The sequence below is a fragment of the Nerophis lumbriciformis genome, linkage group LG26 (assembly GCF_033978685.3).
Source record: "Nerophis lumbriciformis linkage group LG26, RoL_Nlum_v2.1, whole genome shotgun sequence".
Taxonomy (NCBI): Eukaryota; Metazoa; Chordata; class Actinopteri; order Syngnathiformes; family Syngnathidae; genus Nerophis; species Nerophis lumbriciformis.
The window spans coordinates 9,707,426-9,727,500 of NC_084573.2; the positions used below are offsets into that span (position 1 = coordinate 9,707,426).

At 39.7% G+C, this 20,075-nt stretch overlaps 1 protein-coding gene across 3 annotated transcripts in view; it reads left to right on the plus strand.

Moving 5' to 3' along the window:
• The window catches only part of LOC133623582 (serine/threonine-protein kinase pdik1l-B), a 51,745-nt gene that overhangs the window by 13,427 nt on the left and 18,243 nt on the right, over positions 1–20,075 (plus strand). Inside the window, exons 4-5 of one of the 3 annotated variants that reach the window (XM_061986803.2) lie at positions 8,672–8,993; positions 18,837–19,309. In XM_061986803.2, the coding sequence (XP_061842787.2) occupies positions 8,672–8,910 (239 nt within the window). In that variant the 3' untranslated portion in view covers positions 8,911–8,993; positions 18,837–19,309. Of the gene's footprint in view, positions 1–8,671; positions 8,994–18,836; positions 19,310–20,075 lie in introns of those variants that run through there. The other 2 variants (XM_061986802.2, XM_072916251.1) reach the window with 2 other exon arrangements.

Sequence of the window (20,075 nt, forward strand, 5' to 3'; positions counted from 1 at the left end):
TAATATTATTTGATATTTTACGGTAATGTGTTAATAATTTCACACATAAGTCGCTCCTGAGTATAAGTCGCACGCCCGGCCGCACTATGAAAAAAAACTGCGATTTATAGTCCGAAAAATACGGTACTGCAGATTACAAGCTGGACGTAGTGAAATATGCAGCAGAGAACGGCAATCGAGCAGCAGAAAGAAAGGACATACCAGAGGCGACACCGGGGAGGAAGGTTTCATGGGATTTAGCGATCGGGAGTGACAGATTGTTTGGTAAATGTATAGCATGTTCTATATGTTATAGTTATTTGAATGACTCTTGCCATGATGTGTTGTGTTAACATACCAGGCACGTTCTCAGTTGGTTATTTGTGCGTCATATGGCGTACACTTATTCAGCCTGTTGTTCACTATTCTTTATTTATTTTAAATTGCTTTTCAAATGTCTATTCTTGGTGTTGGGTTTTATCAAATAAATTTCCCCCAAAAATGCGACTTATACTCCAGAGCGACGTATATATGTTTTTTCCCCTTCTTTATTGTGCATTTTCGGCCGGTGCGACATATACTCCGGAGCGACTTATAGTCCGAAAAATACGGTATATATTTGATTCATTCTTAAAATGTTACCTGTATAATAGATTGTATGTTTAATCTTATGATACCTCCACATTGGTGCCTGGCTCTCTTTGTGTGTGTTTGTGTGCGCGTTTTTTTCAATGTTATTTTACTACTTTTTTTTTTTTTTACGGCATTGCAAATTCACGCTGCTTTAAAAAGTACTTGAATTGATGTAGACAAAGTTCAGCTGGCTGACTTTGGCTAACTGATAGTTATTTAGTTAACTATTATTAAGTTGTTTTTCACACAACTTCGTCTCACACTTGTTAGCAAACGCGGCACAAAACAACCTAAAAATCTTACCGAGGTTGAGATGCATCCTTCCTCCAGATGTCCGACATCATGCCTCCGCTTTAAATGCTCGCGTGTCACAGATGTACTGCCATAAAAACCTGCAGTGAGCGAACTCGTCCAAAAGATGGCGCAAAAGCACAAACCATAAAACACCTATTTAGTGTCTTTGCTTGTTTTGTTTTTTATTAAACTATTCACTTTATAGCCTGCCATTAGTGAAGAAAATCCATAAATTAGCCACACCGTTTTATAAACCGTAGGGTTCAAAGCCTAGGAAAAAAGTAGCGTCCTATATTCCATAATTTGCGGTAATAGGATTGTGGCAAAAATGTCCAGTTCTTGCATGCGTTAGTGCAGTGTTTTCAAACACACAAACCTCCAGCGAGGAGGCAGCAATGCTCAAATTATTCACCAGGCTGACCAAGATATATGAGGAAACATCATAGAGATGGATTTTCCATCCATCAAGATTGGAACATGGACGATGCTGATAATCGAATATTTACATATATCAATTAAAGGCAGTTCGCAGATTTTGTGGGCACACACGGAGGGGGAAAGAAGAGAACACGCTAACCGCGGCACTAAGCTAGCTTAAATATGAAGTAGTGAAAGAAAAAAATACATGCTTTGTACGTTCAACAGAAGTCCAACATAAACTGCATTACGGCAGAGAGTAAGTAGCTAAGAAGAGATGAATAAGTCAGGAGAGATAATAATATTTCTACAGTGCGGCCGCCGACTGGCAACACGTTTAGCCACACATGAACGAGTAGATAGAGCAGTGTTTTTCAACCTTTTTTGAGCCAAGGCACATTTTTTGCGTTGAAAAAATCCGGAGGCACACCACCAACAGAAATCATAAACTCAGTTGACAGTAAAAAGTTGTCGCAATTGTTGGATATGAATTTAAACCATAACCAAGCATGCATCACTATAGCTCTTGTCTCAAAGTAGGTGTACTGTCACCACCTGTCACATCACCCCCTGACTTATTTGGACTTTTTTGCTGTTTTCCTGTGTGTAGTGTTTGAGTTCTTGTCTTGCGCTCCTATTTTGGTGGCTTTTTCTCTTTTTTTGGTATTTTCCTGTAGCAGTTTCATGTCTTATATTTCCCGCATCTACTTTGTTTTAGCAATCAAGAATATTTCAGTTGTTTTTATCCTTCTTTGTGGGGACATTGTTGATAGTCATGTCATGTTCGGATGTACATTGTGGACGCCGTCATTGCTCCACAGTAAGTCTTTGCTGTCGTCCAGCATTCTGTTTTGGTTTACTTTGTAGCCAGTTCCGTTTTACTTTCGTTCTGCATAGCCTTCCCTAAGCTTCAATGCCTTTTCTTAGCGGCACTCACCTTTTTGTTTATTTTTGGTTTAAGCATAAGACACCTCTTTACCTGCCTTTACAAAGCAATTAGCTACCGGCTGCCACCTACTGATATGGAAGAGTATTACACGGTTACTCTGAGCTCTGGACAGCACCGACACTCAACAACAACACATCATTTGCAGACTATAATTACTGGTTTTCAAAAAATATTTTTAACCCAAATATGTGTAATTAGATAATCTCCCACGGCACACCAGACTGTATCTCACGGCACACTAGTGTGCCGCGGCACAGTGGTTGAAAAACACTGAGATAGACGACACACATCTTTGAGCCGCACGTTTATGGCGACTGGGGCCAAAGTGTCTGAACATTCCATAGTTTTAGGAGGCAAGAACATTTTAATCAAAGATGCCTGCTTGCCGAGTAGGGTCGTTTATTTATTTCATCACTTAGCTACTGTTCTCACATATCTTGTCTTCCATATATACTGTATATCTATAGCATTCAGAAAAAATATGAAATGACGCAGTAGCCAAAGGAGGAGCCTTTTGGGCATACTATTAATGAAATATAGTACATTTATAAAATATAATAATTAGGGATGTCCGATAATATCGGACTGCTGATATTATCGGCCGATAAATGCTTTCAAATGTAATATCGGAAATTATCGGTATCTGTTTCAAAAAGTAAAATTTATGACTTTTTAAAACGCCGCTATGTACGCGGACGTAGGGAGGAATACAGAGCGCCAATAACCCTTAAAGGCACTTCCTTTGCGTGCCGGCCCAGTCACATAATATGTACTGCTTTTCTTACACACAAGTGAATGCATCGCATACTTGGTCAACAGCCATACAGGTCACACTGAGGGTGGCTGTATAAACAACTTTAACACTGTTACAAATATGCGCCACACTGTGAACCCACACCAAACAAGAATGACAAACACATTTCGGGAGAACATCCGCACCGTAACACAACATAAACACAACAGAACAAATACCCAGAACCCCTTGCAGCACTAACTCTTCCGGGACGCTACAATGTACACCCCCCCGCTACCTCCTACCCAAAATCCCGCCCCCCTCAACCCCGCCCACCTCAACCTCCTCATGCTCTCTCAGGGAGAGCATGTCCAAAATTCCAAGCTGCTGTTTTGAGGCATGTTAAAAAAAAAAATGCACTTTGTGACTTCAATAATAAATATGGCAGTGCCATGTTGGCATTTTTTTTCCCATAACTCGAGTTGATTTATTTTGGAAAACCTTGTTACATTGTTTAATGCATCCAGTGGGGCATCACAACAAAATTAGGCATAATAATGTGTTAATTCCACGACTGTATATATCGGTATCAGTTGATATCGGAATCGGTAATTAAGAGTTGGACAATATCGGATATCGGCAAAAAAGCCATTATCAGACATCTCTAATAATAATAATACTTTACCCTGAATCGTATTGGAATGGTGTGGTGCCCACAGATTTCCACTTCTATTACTGTACATAGCTCGTTGGTTTACCATTGCTACAGTAGTGTCGGTAATGAGGATATACAGTATAGTATCCTTAAGCTGAATAAGTTGTAGTCAACAACTACTGTAGCTTGATATCTAAGTAAATTCATGTGATCAGGTTCTCAGTTGTTTTTCAGCATTTGTTGTCCTTGGTGGCAATGACAGAAAATAATTGAGAAATACTGCATTAGGGTGTGTCCTCGATCCAAAATGCATTGTCTGTGTTTCTGCTTTTAATCATTTTTAATCAAAAATCCGCAAATTTCCTACATTGCAAATGCTGAACTGCAAATATGCGGCCTGGGGATGTATTAACGACACTGTATTCATTTTAATTATTTATGTTACATACTGTTGCATTTAAAAAAACAAACAAAAAAAAACATGTATTTACTTGGTTTACATCATTTTTAATAAATTTTTTTAAAGCTTTGTTTTTAAGCACATTAATGATATTAACTACCGGTATTTGGTTGCATTCACTTGGCTGCACGCTTAAAGGCCGGATGAACTGAAAGTCTGTTGCCATAGAAACATGTCTCCATCTTGCATGTCAAGTCCTTATGTGGTACATGTATGCTGTACTGTACATATGCACACACGTACGTTCTTACTCACTAACTGGCAATAGGATGTGTATTCTGCGAACAAAGTGGCTCAATTTTACAGTGGGAAAAATTATGTAAATATACAAATAAATATAAATAGAGATTCTTGGTCCAGAAAAAGGAGTTACATGAAAATTATTTTTTGTTTTTAACAAAAATATGTGCATTGGCGGGAGACTGAATGCTGAATAGCAAATATGCTTGAATCCACTGTTTTGCATATGTATTATATTATCATGGTTTAAAACATAGTATACCAACTTTTTTGGGAGGCATAATAGATATACTTTATTGTAAATTGGATTCCGATTGTTGTTCAGATTTCAGAACACCTTGTTTGTAGCGCTCGTGCACAAACATCACATGCACATCTTAGTCAAGCCACAGCTTAACTTTGATCTTACTAAACTTGCACAAATGGAGGAAAACTGTCAACAAACCCCCAGAGGTAGAGAAATGATTTATTTTCGGCCATTTAACCTTATTTTTTGGGTTATGTCGACATGAGCCAGCCCTTTCAAGGACGGTGGACATAAACTAAGTGACATTGCCGAGATCAGGAGTGTCAAACTCATTTTAGATCAGGGGCCACATGGAGGAAAATATATTTCCTAGTGGGCTTGATATCTTGGTATGATAACTTAAAAGTAAAGACAACTGTGTATCGTCTTCTTTGTTTTACTTTGGCCAAAAATAGAACATAGCAATATGTACAATATACACACTGCAAGTGTGTGTGTGTGTGTGTGTGTGTGTGTGTGTGTGTGTGTGTGTGTGTGTGTGTGTGTGTGTGTGTGTGTGTGTGTGTGTGTGTGTGTGTGTGTGTGTGTGTGTGTGTGTGTGTGTGTGTGTGTGTGTGTGTGTGTATATCCATCCATTTTCTACCGCTTACATAATGTAGTAACCGACACCTTTATAACAATATGTAATATGTACAATATACACACTGCGAGTGTGTATATATATATATAATATAGTGTGTGTGTGTGTGTGTGTGTGTATATATATATATATATATATATATATATTATATATATATATATATATATATATATATATATGTAGTAGTAGCTGACACCTTCATAACAATATGTACAATATACACACCAAGTATATATATAATGTAGTAACAGACACCTTCATAGCAATGTGTAATATGTACAATATTTACCTTATTTTGGTAATTTTAATCATTGACTGATTTATTTTTCCGTTTCCATAGCAACTTACTTCCGGCATCAAATGCGTGTTCCAACTTCCGGAAACAAATGCGAGTGTGTTGTAATCATGACAGGCTTGGATAGACAACTATTTTTGGACAAATGAAGATTTACAAATGTATATTTTTGAAGCTGATTTTACTGTGGATGAACTGCTGCTTATAGAAGCAAACACGAAGGAAAAGTGAGACGTTGGAGCAGACGGAAGCCGAGAAATTGAGGTGAAAGTGACTTTGGCGCTATAAATGTGAAATTTGGAGCCAAGCTATTTCGACATAAATGGAGTGCTTACCCAAATAAACCGAGAAAAAACCCTGTCCCCCGGATAGCTGGACCAAACAGACAACTGTCCATCGAGTGAGTCACTTTAATATTGATCATGAAACACGTCTTGCGTGTTATTACAACTACAGTACATAGGCTGTCTGGCTATGCAATAATACTTTACAGATACTGTAATATGTTCGTTTTTCACACAGTACAGATTGGTGTTCTATCACAGTGTTGTGCATTACAAACTCAATTGCGTTTCATGTTGACGTAGAAGCTAGCTTATCTCTTTTTGTAGTTGGCTTTTACAGCTAATACAATAGCATGCCGATGTGTTACTACGCTAGAAAGAGTTCCTCAGTGTTCACTCTTACAATAACAATGTTGCTACAACTTGGTTATTATACAGGTTACAGAATGTAAATGAAGTATTAACGGTTTTTGAATGCATTTTTAAAGTGATTTTGAGGTAGAACTGATTGCTACCATTAGCAGCACTTAGAACGAGCCCATTTTCGATGTTAGAATGCAAAAAAAATAAACTTTTGTCTTGTCTCTCATAATGATTGTGAACAATAGGCAACATTCCAAAACAAGTGCAGTTCCCCTTTAAGTCACAGCCTATCTGGGATTTAACAAAATAAATAATAGATAAAAAGTATTCGAGGTATCCATGACCTAATTTGTCATTTCCACATATTAATCCTGTGCCAACTCAACAAAAAAACGTACAAACGAAAGTAGAAACTATTGAAGAGGGTCGAGTTACACTCTGCGTCCACTTCTCTCCTTTTTGAGGGTGCCAACGCACAACGTGTTGGAAGCACAGGTGGTAAAACAGCACCTTCATTTATTCTTTTGGGTCGAGGGAGAGGAGCCGCAGCCACGCTTTACTGTGTACAGTATTTTTCGGAGTATAAGGCGCTCCGGAGTATAAGTCGCACCGGCCGAAAATGCATAACAAAGAAGGAAAAAAACATATATAAGTCGCACTGGAGTACAAGTCGCATTTTTGGGGGAAATGTATTTGATAAAACCCAACACCAAAAATAGACATTTGAAAGGCAATTTAAAATAAAGAAAGAATAGTGAACAACAGGCTGAATAAGTGTACGTTATATGAGGCATAAATAACCAACTGAGAACGTGCCTGGTATGTTAACGTAACATATTATGGTAAGAGTCATTCAAATAACTATAACATATAGAACATGCTATACGTTTACCAAACAATCTGTCACTCCTAATCGCTAAATCCCATGAAATCTTATACGTCTAGTCTCTTACGTGAATGAGCTAAATAATACTATTTGATATTTTACGGTAATGTGTTAATAATTTCACACATAAGGCGCTCCCGAGTATAAGTCGCACCCCCAAACTATGAAAAAAACTGCGACTTATAGTCCGAAAAATACGGTACCTTTTACTTGGCATACTTGCTTAGTCCCATTCTAAACTGTTTGTTGCCTATAGGGCTGGGCGATATGACCTTATATTAATATCTCAATATTTTTAAGCCATATCACGATACACGATATATATCTCGATATTTTGCCTTAGCCTTGAATGAACACTTGATGCATACAATCACAGCAGTATGATGATTCTATGTGTCTACATTAAAACATTCTTGTTCATACTGCATTAATATATGCTTATTTTAAACTTTCATGCAGAGAGGGAAATCACAACTAAGTCAATTGACCAAAACTGTATTTATTAAACAGTTATTAAGCAGTGGCACAAACATTCATGTCATTTCCAAAACAGAAAGTGCAAGATTGTCAGAGACATTTTAAAACAAGGTATTAGTGCATGATGTCACTAAGATGACATATCAAAACAACACTAAATTAAAGTGTACTTTTTGTACAGAACGCCACTACAATAGTTTAAAACAAATAAAGTGCACTTTTGTGCATGATGTCACAAGATATTTCAATAAGTGTCAAATAAAAATGAGTTGCATAATAGGAAATCAAATAGTATATGTCCTTCGCTATGTGGTAGGTTCCTGCGGACGTTATCTCCTTCTGTTGTTGACTATTTTTTTTCATACGGTGTTGATGTGGAAATAGTTGCTTCGGCATTTTGTTGGTGTGGCACCGAACGGAGATGTTGACAAGCGGTGTTTCAAGCACTCCTTATTCTCTAGTAGGTGACTTTTCAAATGATGCTACGTTAGCAGTGGTGCTACTTTTTGTGGCAACGCTTTTGCCGCATAATTGTTCAACATCTTCCCGCTTGAAGCCAAACCACCGCCAGACGATGGACCCCGTGCTGTTTTTCTTGGGAATTAATTCTTCCTTCATTTGTTACCAGATTCGCACCTTCTTTCTCTCGTATTACCACCCGCACCGCTACCTGTCTGCTCCGTGGGAGCGTGTGACGTTGCACATGTGACGTGTGTAAGAAGGTGCGCTTGTTTTAAGTCTCTGTGAGATAGAGAGACAAGAAAGAGTGGGAAACGCATGCAGTGTAATGCCCGCAGCTAAAAGCAACTGCGTGAGAACGTACTGTATACTCGAATATCACGATATAGTCATTTTCTATATCGCACAGAGACCAGCCCGCGATATATCGAGTATATCGATAAATCGCCCAGCCCTAGTTGCCTAACATAATTGCTATTGCGACATCCAGTGGACACATTTAGAACAGCAGTTTCTTTCATTCAAATTTGCAGCTCATTTTTCTACTTAGAAAACTTGTCTAACGTGATCAGGCCCGCGGGCCGTATGTTTGACACCGCTGGTCTTAAATGGCTCGGCTGTGTTTACTGTGTAAGTCATGTTCCTCCTTATTCCCCGTAGGTGCGTACGTGTGCAAGGGGCGCCGGTTGATGCCGCTGGGCGAGGCTTTGTGGGAGAACGCCGACCTCCAGCTGTGTATCCCCATCAAGTCCAAAAGAGCAACCCCGCTGCCACCGCCTCCCGGCCCGGCAACATGCGCCCTGCTTTTGCACATGCTGGCCTCAGACCCGGATTGGCGGCCCCCCGCCGACCAGCTGGAAAGCGACATACGCGCCGCTCTGAGAGAGGACTCCTGCTGACACAAGGAGTCCTAATGGCCACAGTTGCCGCATGCCAACATGGCCTGTGGACTGCAGCGTCTTCTCCAGGCGCAGATGACAAGGTAAAGCTGGGCCCTGCCAGGTTATTGTTGCTATTTATGTCACTTGTAGCTTAGCTTCACCAAGCTGAAAACTTAGGCCAAGTCCACACGAACACCGATACTTCATCAACGCATACTTATCTCTGCGTTTAGGCCTCTTGTCCAGACGCATACGCATACTTTTGTCTTTAACAGGGTATCCGCGGGGTCTTAAAAAGTCTTAAATCCAATCATTTTAATTTAAGGCCTTAAAATCTCCAAAATGTTCTTAAAATGTCTTAAATACAATTTTGAAAAGTCTTCAAAATCTATTGTGTCTCCTGAATAGGGATGTCCCGATCCAGGTTTTTGCACTTCCGATCCGATACCGATATTGTTTTTGCACTTCCGATCCGATACCGATACTGACCGATAATGGCCTATCCGAGCATGTATTAAAGTTTAAAGTTATTTAGCCTACTTAGTTGTCAGAATCATGTTGAAAAGGGGTTTAGTACTCTTGATAACAACTAGCCAGCTGAATTAGGGGAGTTTGAATAATACACAATAGTTGGTAACAAGAAACTGACCTGTTTATTCAAGGATAAACACAAAATAGACAAAAATATACATGACAAACAGAAATGGCATCATTGAACTAGGGCTGGGCGATATGGCCTTTTTTTAATATTGCGATATTTTAAGGCCATATTGCGATACATGATATATATCTCGATATTTTGCCTTAGCCTTGAATGAACACTTGATGCATATAATCACATCAGTATGATGATTCTATGTGTTTTGATTGATTGATTGAGACTTTTATTAGTAGGTTGCACAGTGAAGTACATATTCCGTACAATTGACCACTAAATGGTAACACCCGATTAAGTTTTTCAACTTGTTTAAGTCGGGGTCCACTTAAATTGATTCATGATACAGATGTATACTATCAGATATATACTATCATCATAATACAGTCATCACACAAGATAATCACATTGAATTATTTACATTATTTATAATCCAGGGTGTGGAGGGAGGCGCCGGATGTAAGTGTCAAAAAGACAGCCAAAAGAGTTTGATATGAGAATAAATCTAAAGTTAAAATATAGGGTAGAAATGCACCCATTTGCAGGAAATGTAGTCTTGATTTTCAACATTTTCTTTCAAGGCTTGCATGTCTACATTAAAACATTCTTCTTCATACTGCATTAATATATGCTACTTTTAAACTTTCATGCAGAGAAGGAAATCACAACTAAAAAAATCACTAATTGTTTCATACAGTGTTGATCTGGAAATTTTTGCCTTGGCATTTTGATGGTGTGGACGTGTGGCACCGAATGGAGATAACCGTCTCGACAGATGATGACGAAAACTGTTTTCTCTGTCGTGTCCGTGTGTCGAAAATTGTTATGCGCTTATTTTTTTATTTAATTTTGTGCGTGGCATATAATTGCTATGCGCAGAGGACGTTTAAACAGTGCTCAATTGCACAAGCGCACACCTTAGAGAGAACGTTGGTCACACAGCTGCGCTAGCATCACAGCTAACGTTAGCCATGCTGCTACCTCTCTGCTCGGGGAGGACGTATACGTATGTGACGTATGACGTGACAGTATGTGACATGTGTAAGAAGGTGCGCTCGCTGTCTGTAAGAGGGAGACACAGAAAAGAGCCTGTCGTGTAATGCAAGCAGCTAAAAGCAACTGCGTGAGAATCCACAGACGTGTGGATGTGTTGAAGGTGTGCTGGAAAATGCGGAACGGAAATTAGGGAGCAGCAGAAAAGTGGAATGTACTATTTAAATAGGTGCGTTGGAAAACACGGAGCGGAGTTTTTTTTTAACAGGATCTGGATCGGCATTTTCCCATGCCTTGCCGATACGCATTTTTTTGCAAATATCGGCGGCCGATCCGATCCAAATATCGGATAGGGACATCCCTACTCCTGAATAATCATTTGAATGCATGGTTGAAGGCAGTGGGTGGAAACGTATAAAGTGTTTAGCACCCTGATGTGCAGCCATTGAGGAGGGAAGCATTTGTAAACATGGCAGTGGAAGTGAATTGAATGATAATGTTAAAGTAAAAAAATTTGGGATAAGTCCGTGAAAAAAGATGCAACGCCACAAACACTTGCACAACTTTACAAAGATAAACGTAACCTCCCAAAGGAGTGTTATGTGGGTTAAGTGGTGCCAATTGCCAAAGGAGATCAATATGCGATGTTTAGTAGTGAAATAATACTATTACATACAGTAAGCACACGCTAATTTCTCTGTGGTAGTAGTGTACTCCGCAGTAAAACTATAAAAAAAAAAACACAATTCTCTTATTATTTCTATTATTTGTTCCAATAATTTCAGGTCAGCTTCTCATGCCTAATCTTTTCTCCACGTTTTATACAGCAACCAACATTAAAAGCGTTTTCCTGTTTAGTGTTTACACTCATCTTAATGTGGGGGAAAGCAATGGAGATTTGCGAATGTCATCTTGTCATGCCTATGTGAAAACTAATACTTGTGCATTAGCAATATGTTTTCAAAAAAGTCACAAAAAACAGGTAAAAATGTATCCGTACACACCAGATACAAAATGAGCTGAGCACATTATTTTGTTATCCACATTATTTACATCCAAATTCTGTTTGAGGCTTGCAAGCCATAATCGCCTTCCTTCTGCACACACAGTTTTTCACAACTTTGTGCAAACACAGTTGTACTGTAGATGTTTTTATCGCTTTGCTCAATTCTGACAGCTGAAAAAAACATTACCAAAGTGAATTAAATGCATTTAGCTTTAGCAGAGATGCTAACTGTCCCTTTCAGAGACAATATATTGTTGTGCTTTCCTCTACCATTACTGATGTTGATGTTACATGAAAACACTTGATATCACGCACACTGCACCTTTTGCAAGAAAACTCTTCTATGGCAAATCTGAAAATTGGCTGTTACGATGTTTGCTAATATTTTTTTCAATCAGTTTACACTAGAGAAGCTCCTGCTGTATTTAGTTAGCTTAACCATTTTGTTTTCCAATGTGAAAGAGCAGTGAATGAATTCTTATACCGTATTTTTCGGACTATAAGTCGCTCCGGAGTATAAGGCGCACCGGCCAAAAATGCATAATAAAGAAGGAAAAAAACATATATAAGTCGCACTGGAGTATAAGTCGCATTTTTTTGGGAAATGTATTTGATAAAAGCCAACACCAAGAATAGACATTTGAAAGGCAATTTAAAATAAATAAAGAATAGTGAACAACAGGCTGAATAAGTGTACGTTATATGAGGCATAAATAACCAACTGAGAACGTGCCTGGTATGTTAACGTAACATATTATGGTAAGAGTCATTCAAATAACTATAACATATAGAACATGCTATACGTTTACCAAACAATCTGTCACTCCTAATCGCTAAATCCCATGAAATCTTATACGTCTAGTCTCTTACGTGAATGAGATAAATAATATTATTTGATATTTTACGGTAATGTGTTAATAATTTCACACATAAGTCGCTCCTGAGTATAAGTCGCACCCCAGCCAAACTATGAAAAAAACTGCAACTTATAGTCCGAAAAATACGGTACCTAAAATTCATTCTGGACCTCTGTTTTTAGTTTGTCGTTGTATTTTTTGTTCGTATGTATGTGAAATGGTCTTAAATTATTTCCAAGATGGTCTTAAAAAAGTCTTAAGTCTTAAATTTGACGTCTTGAAACCTGCAGGGAGCCTGTTTAAAAACGCAGACTTTTGCAAACGCTGGCCATAGTGTAGAGTTCCAAAACTCTCTGCTTAGCGTTGCGTGTACACGGCACAAACGGATACTTGTAGGGGTGTAACGGTACACAAAAATTTCGGTTCGGTACGTACCTCGGTTTAGAGGTCACGGTTCGGTTCATTTTCGGTACAGTAAGAAAACAACAACATATACATTTTTGGGTTATTTATTTACCACATTTGCAAAATCTTCCACCAAAAATATTTTTCTCAGTGGAATATTTGATGTGAAGTAATCAGAACCTTGGATAGGTCAATAATTGATAATAACACTGATTTTGATTCAATATTATGTTTTGAGCAATGACAGTTTGAAAGAAAAAAAACAGCTTTGTTTTATTAGTCAACATTGCAACTTTTTCTTAATTACATTTAACTTTTAAGCTTTTTTATTTCACTTTTGATGTTTTTGTTTATTTTAATAGTATTTTTAGAATGTGCCGTGGGGCTTTAAAACATTAGCTGTGGGCCGCAAATGGCCTCCGGGGCACACTTTTGACACCCCTGCTATAGATAAATTAAGTCTGATAAATCTATGGATAAAAAGCAGAGCCTGGCGACGCATGCGCGTTTATCATAACTCTCTTGCTCTCTCTGTCTCTGCCCCTCCCTCATGAATGCTGCTGCGCACAATTTGTTTTGTTTTTAACCCCTTCTTAACCCTGAACGTACATTGAAAATACACGCAACCCTAACTCAAAATGCCGGACATTTGAGGCATTTAAGAAACTCCGCCCTGACAGCTCCGTAAAAGAGGACATGTCCGGTGAAAACAGGACGTATGGTCAGTCTGTCGTAGCCCGTTAGCTGCTAGCATGCGTGTGTTGTGCCTCGGTGTGCATTGTTTACACAACGTGCGTTACGCTACTTAATATGTCCATGTGGAAACTCGCTCGGTACACCTCCGAATCGAACCGGAACCCCCGTAACGAAACGGTTCAATACAAATACACGTACCGTTACACCCCTAGATACTTGTGATGTCATTTACAAAGTTCAACAACACAGCCTTGCTGCCTTTAAACACACTATAAGAGGAATTACTGTATGTTTGAACGTAAACATGCTGCTATTTTCACTTTAACATTGATTAAAAAGACACATCGAAATGGGCTTTGCGCTAATGACAGTCAGCTGTTTTGGATACGATCGTTGTCGAACCTCCACCTGGTGGGACAATTTTGACAAGCAAGACTTTTTGCTCTGTCATAAGAAATGTGCAACAATATCTTATGTTTTTAGTCCTTGTTTAACGACAAATCATGAAGTCAACTCACGTGTCTTGCTTCCATGAGCCGCGTAAAGAGCAACCAAGCAACTAAAACAAAAACATAATGTAGCATCCTCCTTGTAGTGTGTACTGATGCTAAAGACAATGTACACTTAATTGCACATGTATTATCGATGATTAAATGCTTTATAATTCCACAAGAGTTTTGCAGCGGCACACGCATTGTATAGGCACTCAAACATTCAAAATGGTTTACTTGGCTCGTCAGTGCATGCCGATTTTAGAAATGTACACTTCACTGCACTTGTAATTCATCACCATGTTGCTGTTATAATTGCATGTTATAATTCTATCAGTGTTGGGTTCCAGCAGCATAGGCGTGCATGCGTGCTTTAAACACTGAAAAAAGAGATGATAATGTTCCCAGGGCTCTGTATACGTGCACGTTGGTTTTAAAGATAATGTACATGTCATTGTACGTCTAGTACTGGGGTGTCAAACGTACGGCCCGCAGGCCGGATCAAGCCCGCGAACAGGATTTATCCGGCCCGCGGGATGAGTTTAAAGGGGAACATTATCACCAGACCTATGTAAGCGTCAATATATACCTTGATGTTGCAGAAAAAAGACCATATATTTTTTTAACCGATTTCCGAACTCTAAATGGGTGAATTTTGGCGAATTAAACGCCTTTCTATTATTCGCTCTCGGAGCGATGACGTCACATCGGGAAGCAATCCGTCATTTTCTCAAACACATTACAAACACCGAGTCAAATCAGCTCTGTTATTTTCTGTTTTTGCGACTGTTTTCCGTACCTTGGCGACATCATGCCTCGTCGGTGTGTTGTCGGAGGGTGTAACAACACGAACAGGGACGGATTCAAGTTGCACCAGTGGCCCAAAGATGCGAAAGTGGCAAGAAATTGGACGTTTGTTCCGCACACTTTACCGACGAAAGCTATGCTACGACAGAGATGGCAAGAATGTGTGGATATCCTGCGACACTCAAAGCAGATGCATTTCCAACGATAAAGTCAAAGAAATCTGCCGCCAGACCCCCATTGAATCTGCCGGAGTGTGTGAGCAATTCAGGGACAAAGGACCTCGGTAGCACGGCAAGTAATGGCGGCAGCTTGTTCCCGCAGACGAGCGAGCTAAACCCCCTGGATGTCTTGGCTCACATCGACCCTTATATATAGAAGAATATCGACCCTAGCTTCCCTGGCTGCTGACATCAACTCCAAAACTGGACAGATCAGCTTTCAGGAAAAGAGAGCGGATGAGGGTATGTCTACAGAATATATTAATTGATGAAAACTGGGCTGTCTGCACTCTCAAAGTGCATGTTGTTGCCAAATGTATTTCATATGCTGTAAACCTAGTTCATAGTTGTTAGTTTCCTTTAATGCCAAACAAACACATACCAATCGTTGGTTGGAAGGCGATCACCGAATTCGTCCTCGCTTTCTCCCGTGTCGCTGGCTGTCGTGTCGTTTTCGTCGGTTTCGCTTGCATACGGTTCAAACCGATATGGCTCAATAGCTTCAGTTTCTTCTTCAATTTCGTTTTCGCTACCTGCCTCCACACTACAACCATCCGTTTCAATACATGGGTAATCTGTTGAATCGCTTAAGCCGCTGAAATCCGAGTCTGAATCCGAGCTAATGTCGCTATATCTTGCTGTTCTATCCGCGATGTTTGTTTGTATCGGCATCACTGTGTGACGTCACAGGAAAATGGACGGGTGTATATAACAATGGTTAAAATCAGGCACTTTGAAGCTTTTTTTAGGGATATTGCGTGATGGGTAAAATTTTGAAAAAAACTTCGAAAAATAAAATAAGCCACTGGGAACTGATTTTTAATGGTTTTAACCCTTCTGAAATTGTGATAATGTTCCCCTTTAAGTGTAAAAATGAGCCGTTCTAAATGTGTCCACTAGATGTCGCAATGTAGCAATCCCTTGTATCTTTGTAGATTATGCTACATATTAAAACACATGTTAGTGCACCAGTCGAGGAAAATGAGCAAACTACATAAATAACATCCTGTAATTTGATTTTGATACTATTTTTATTTCATCTTGATAGATAGGTTGATTGGCAACACTAAATTAGCCCTAGTGTGTGTGAATGTTGTCTGTCTATCTGTGTTGGCCCTGCGATGAAGTGGCGACTTGTCCAGGGTGCACCCCGCCTTCCGCCCGAATGCAGCTGAGATAGGCTCCCGCGACCCCGAACGGGACAAGCGGTAGAAAATGGATGGATGGATGGATAGATTGAAAATTAACACCAATGAGTTGACTAATGAACATTATTACATAATTTATTCAGAAAGTATAAATAAGGACAAATAAAGATAGAATACTATTAACCGCAACATGTAAGTGTAAAAAAACAACAACATTATGATTTGTACATTTTTAGAATGTCCTTCTATTTTTAAACAAAGAAAACAATGTGAAGTTGTCTTTATTTTTAAGTTATCGTGCCGTGATTTTACCACTCCGGCCCACTTGGGAGTAGATTTTTCTCCATGTGGCCCCCCGATCTAAAATGGGTTTGACACCTCTGGTCTAGTATATGAAAATAAACATAACAGAGGTGTCATGCCAACAAGTCAGCTGTGGCTGCTTTTTTTTTCTAACCTGACTCTCGCCAGATCTTTGTAGTTTGCTGAGCTCCACACATTGATCTGGGAGTTCTCAATAGGAGATGTATTTCAGAAGGCGGGGCCTTGTAAAAAAAAAAATCGTTTTTTTTATTTTTATTTGGATAAACCACTTGTCCGTTATCTTGAATGACATGCTACCCTAGAGGGGGGGGGGGGGGGGGGGGTTACCCACATATGCGGTCCTCTCCAAGGTTTCTCATAGTCATTCACATCGACGTCCCACTGGGGTGAGTTTTTCCTTGCCCTTATGTGGGCTCTGTACCAAGGATGTCGTTGTGGCTTGTGCAGCCTTTTGAGACACTTGTGATTTAGGGCTATATAAATAAACATTGATTGATTGATTGATTTAACCACTCACAACGAAATCAACCCGTGACGCTGATGAGAGCGACACTGGAAAATCCAAACCCGGTCGGAAGAAGAGCCAAAACATCCTTTCCACCAATAAATGCCTTCAAAACCGTTCTCTGTTCATCTTTTAAAGAATTCATATTCGATCGATGTCGCAAAACAGTTGCAATAGCAGAATTAATGTCAGCACACGACGCAGCGAAGGCTGCGTGCCGATATTGTTGCTTGAATCAGTTGCTTCGGCGCTCTGTCACATCTATGAAATCTCGCCCGGCGATCCTGATTGGTTCATTATATTTTCGCTATCTGGAAGGAGTTTGCAATGCCTTCGAGCCCAGACCCTTGTGTGGAGCTCAGCGAACTACAAGGGTCTGGCGAGAGTCAGGTTAGCTTTTTTCAGGCTTCTGATTGGACAAAATGTGCATGACAGCAGGTGTATGTGTTGGTGTGTACAGAGACACTTTTGAAACTACACTTGTGTGGATGATAGGGGTGTAACGGTACGTGTATTTGTATTGAACCGTTTCGGTACGGGGGTTCGGTTCGGAGGTGTACCGAACGAGTTTCCACACAAACATATTAAGTAGCCGCCTCCGCTTCCTTCTGCCTCTGTCTCTGTCAGTCCTCTACACAGCACCCAGCATTGTCCCACCCACACAACCATCTGATTGGTTACAAACAGAGCGGTAACAGCCAATCAGCAGTGCGTATTCAGAGCGCATGTAGTCAGTGCTTAGCGTTTAGCAGGTAAGCATCAGGCAGCGGACTCTCCCCAAATTATAATAAACACCTCCCAGTCAACTACTAGTAACATCACTATGAGCCCGTTGACCTTCTAGAAACCAAAACAGCAGCTCAGCTCACTCGCAGTCCTGGCTTGAGGGGAAGGCTAATTCGCTTTTAGCGTAACGTTAGCTCATTTTGCGGTGTGTGTGTTACGGACAGCAAAGCCCTGTCTGTCTGTTATTTCACTTTACCTTTTTCTGTGTTGATTGAGCTGTGTTGAAGCAGCAAAAAAGGACATTATGTTAAATGAAGAGTTTCTGTCTCTGATAGTTGATATAATAATGTAAGTGCATCATTAAGCCTACATGAACTTCATGGTGTTCAGGGATGAATAGTCTCTCCTATTGCTATTGTACCATTTTTTTCAACTATAGTTACATTAATCATTAGTGCTGCAGCAGCCTAGTTTTGAATGGCAGGGTCCCTGCTATCACATGTTGATAAAAATATAACATTTACATAATAAAAATCAACTACAGGCTTCCCAAATGCTGTAATAAATTAACTTAGCATGATGAGTTGATTTGAAACTGTTTGTTGCACTTTTTATATGTGGAAGAAAAGTTTTGTAATTTTATTTAATCTGAGCAACAACTTGAGGTAGTTTAATGTTGATTAACGTGGGCAGAATTATTATAGTGTTCCCAATGTTAAAAGGATAAAGCCATTGTTTACAAATTTGGTAAATAAATAACCAAAAAATTTATATTTTGTTGTTTTCTTACTGTACCGAAAATGAACCGAACCGTGACCTCTAAACCGAGGTACGTACCGAACTGACATTTTTGTGTACCGTTACACCACTAGTGGATGAAGATAGTTTTAACCTCAAATATGCGTTTTTAAAACCGTCTGTGTTCGTGTGGACATGGCCTTGGTCCTTTTGCGTTCCACAATATAACTGCGGACGAAATGAAGAGTTTCCATGCTCTTCCACCAGAACACAACAGCCATGATACAGCCAACTGTCTGAGCATTACTACTCTAGTGACGCAAAATACATCTTTTCAACAACACTGTCCTGTTCTGACCAAAATACGTCTCTTAGGCTTTTCAACCCAACCAGCCGGACGTTTCCGAATGGTTTGTTTGAAACCTCCAATGTCGCAACAGGAAGTGCAGTGCGATCTTCAAAGTACAGTGGAACCTCGATTTACAAACCCCTCTTATTGCAAACTTAGCTGTCTGCTTCATTCGTTCATTTCGTGTCCCGCTGGCAGCCATTGAGAGATTGACGACACGGGCTTCATACCACAGCAAGTTTTAATCGTGATGAGACTGGACGGCCAGTGTGCTCTCCTAAGAGCACACGCATACACACGACTCCGCTCCTTTCTCTCTCATCAGCAGCTCATTTGCCGATGACAATGTAAAGTGGATTTTTTTATTTATTATTATTGTTGTAGCAACATGATTGTTTTGGGATTTCTGATTATTTGTGAGGGTATCACTGGGACTTCTGTGTTGGCAGAGCAGCACATACAGGACAGTTCAGCTTGTCATTGTTGATACATTGATGTTGCTAATAAAGAGAAAGTTGACTCATCACCTCCTTGTTATGTTTGTTTGATTTACAGTACAGTATAACACTTTATATTGTGTACAAACATTCACGAAAATACGGAACCCATTATTCATATTTACATTTCTTATTGAGCAGTTTAATTCACTATTCCAACGTTCATAAATCGAGGTTCCACCGTACCATACGTCTTGAACCAGCCAGGGTAGAGACGTGCCGATGGATGGGCCACCAATCGTTAGGTGATCGGCCTCTGCCAATGAATGCCTTTCAAAGCCGTTTATTTTCGATGACTCGGCTGACCGAGGTGTTACGAGCTTGCTTTATATCATGCCCTCCATTTTGGCAAGTAAACTACATTTCTTAGTAGCTTACAGGAGAACTGCACTTTCCAAGTTTGAGTTATGATGGTAAAATTGTCCCCTTACTTTTGATCCCTTTTTAAAAAGTTTGAGGTACATTTATAAACTGATGACCTGTAAATACCCTGCAGTTAAAGAACATGGCGCTGGTCTATTTCACATCCATCGGGGTGATGTGTGGAGCCAAAATGATGAGACTAGTATCAAAGTTGCAGTATTTATGGACCTGACTGGAGAATAAAGATGATAAAAATGTTTTTATTATGGCCCAACTGGGAATGAAGCGATGTCCCTTCTTCTCAACAACACTTGGGATTTTTCATTTAGGCACTCGATTACGTGGAACTATTCACTCGTTTGTTACGCAATGTTTGTGTACGATAACACGTATGCAATCCGAGCT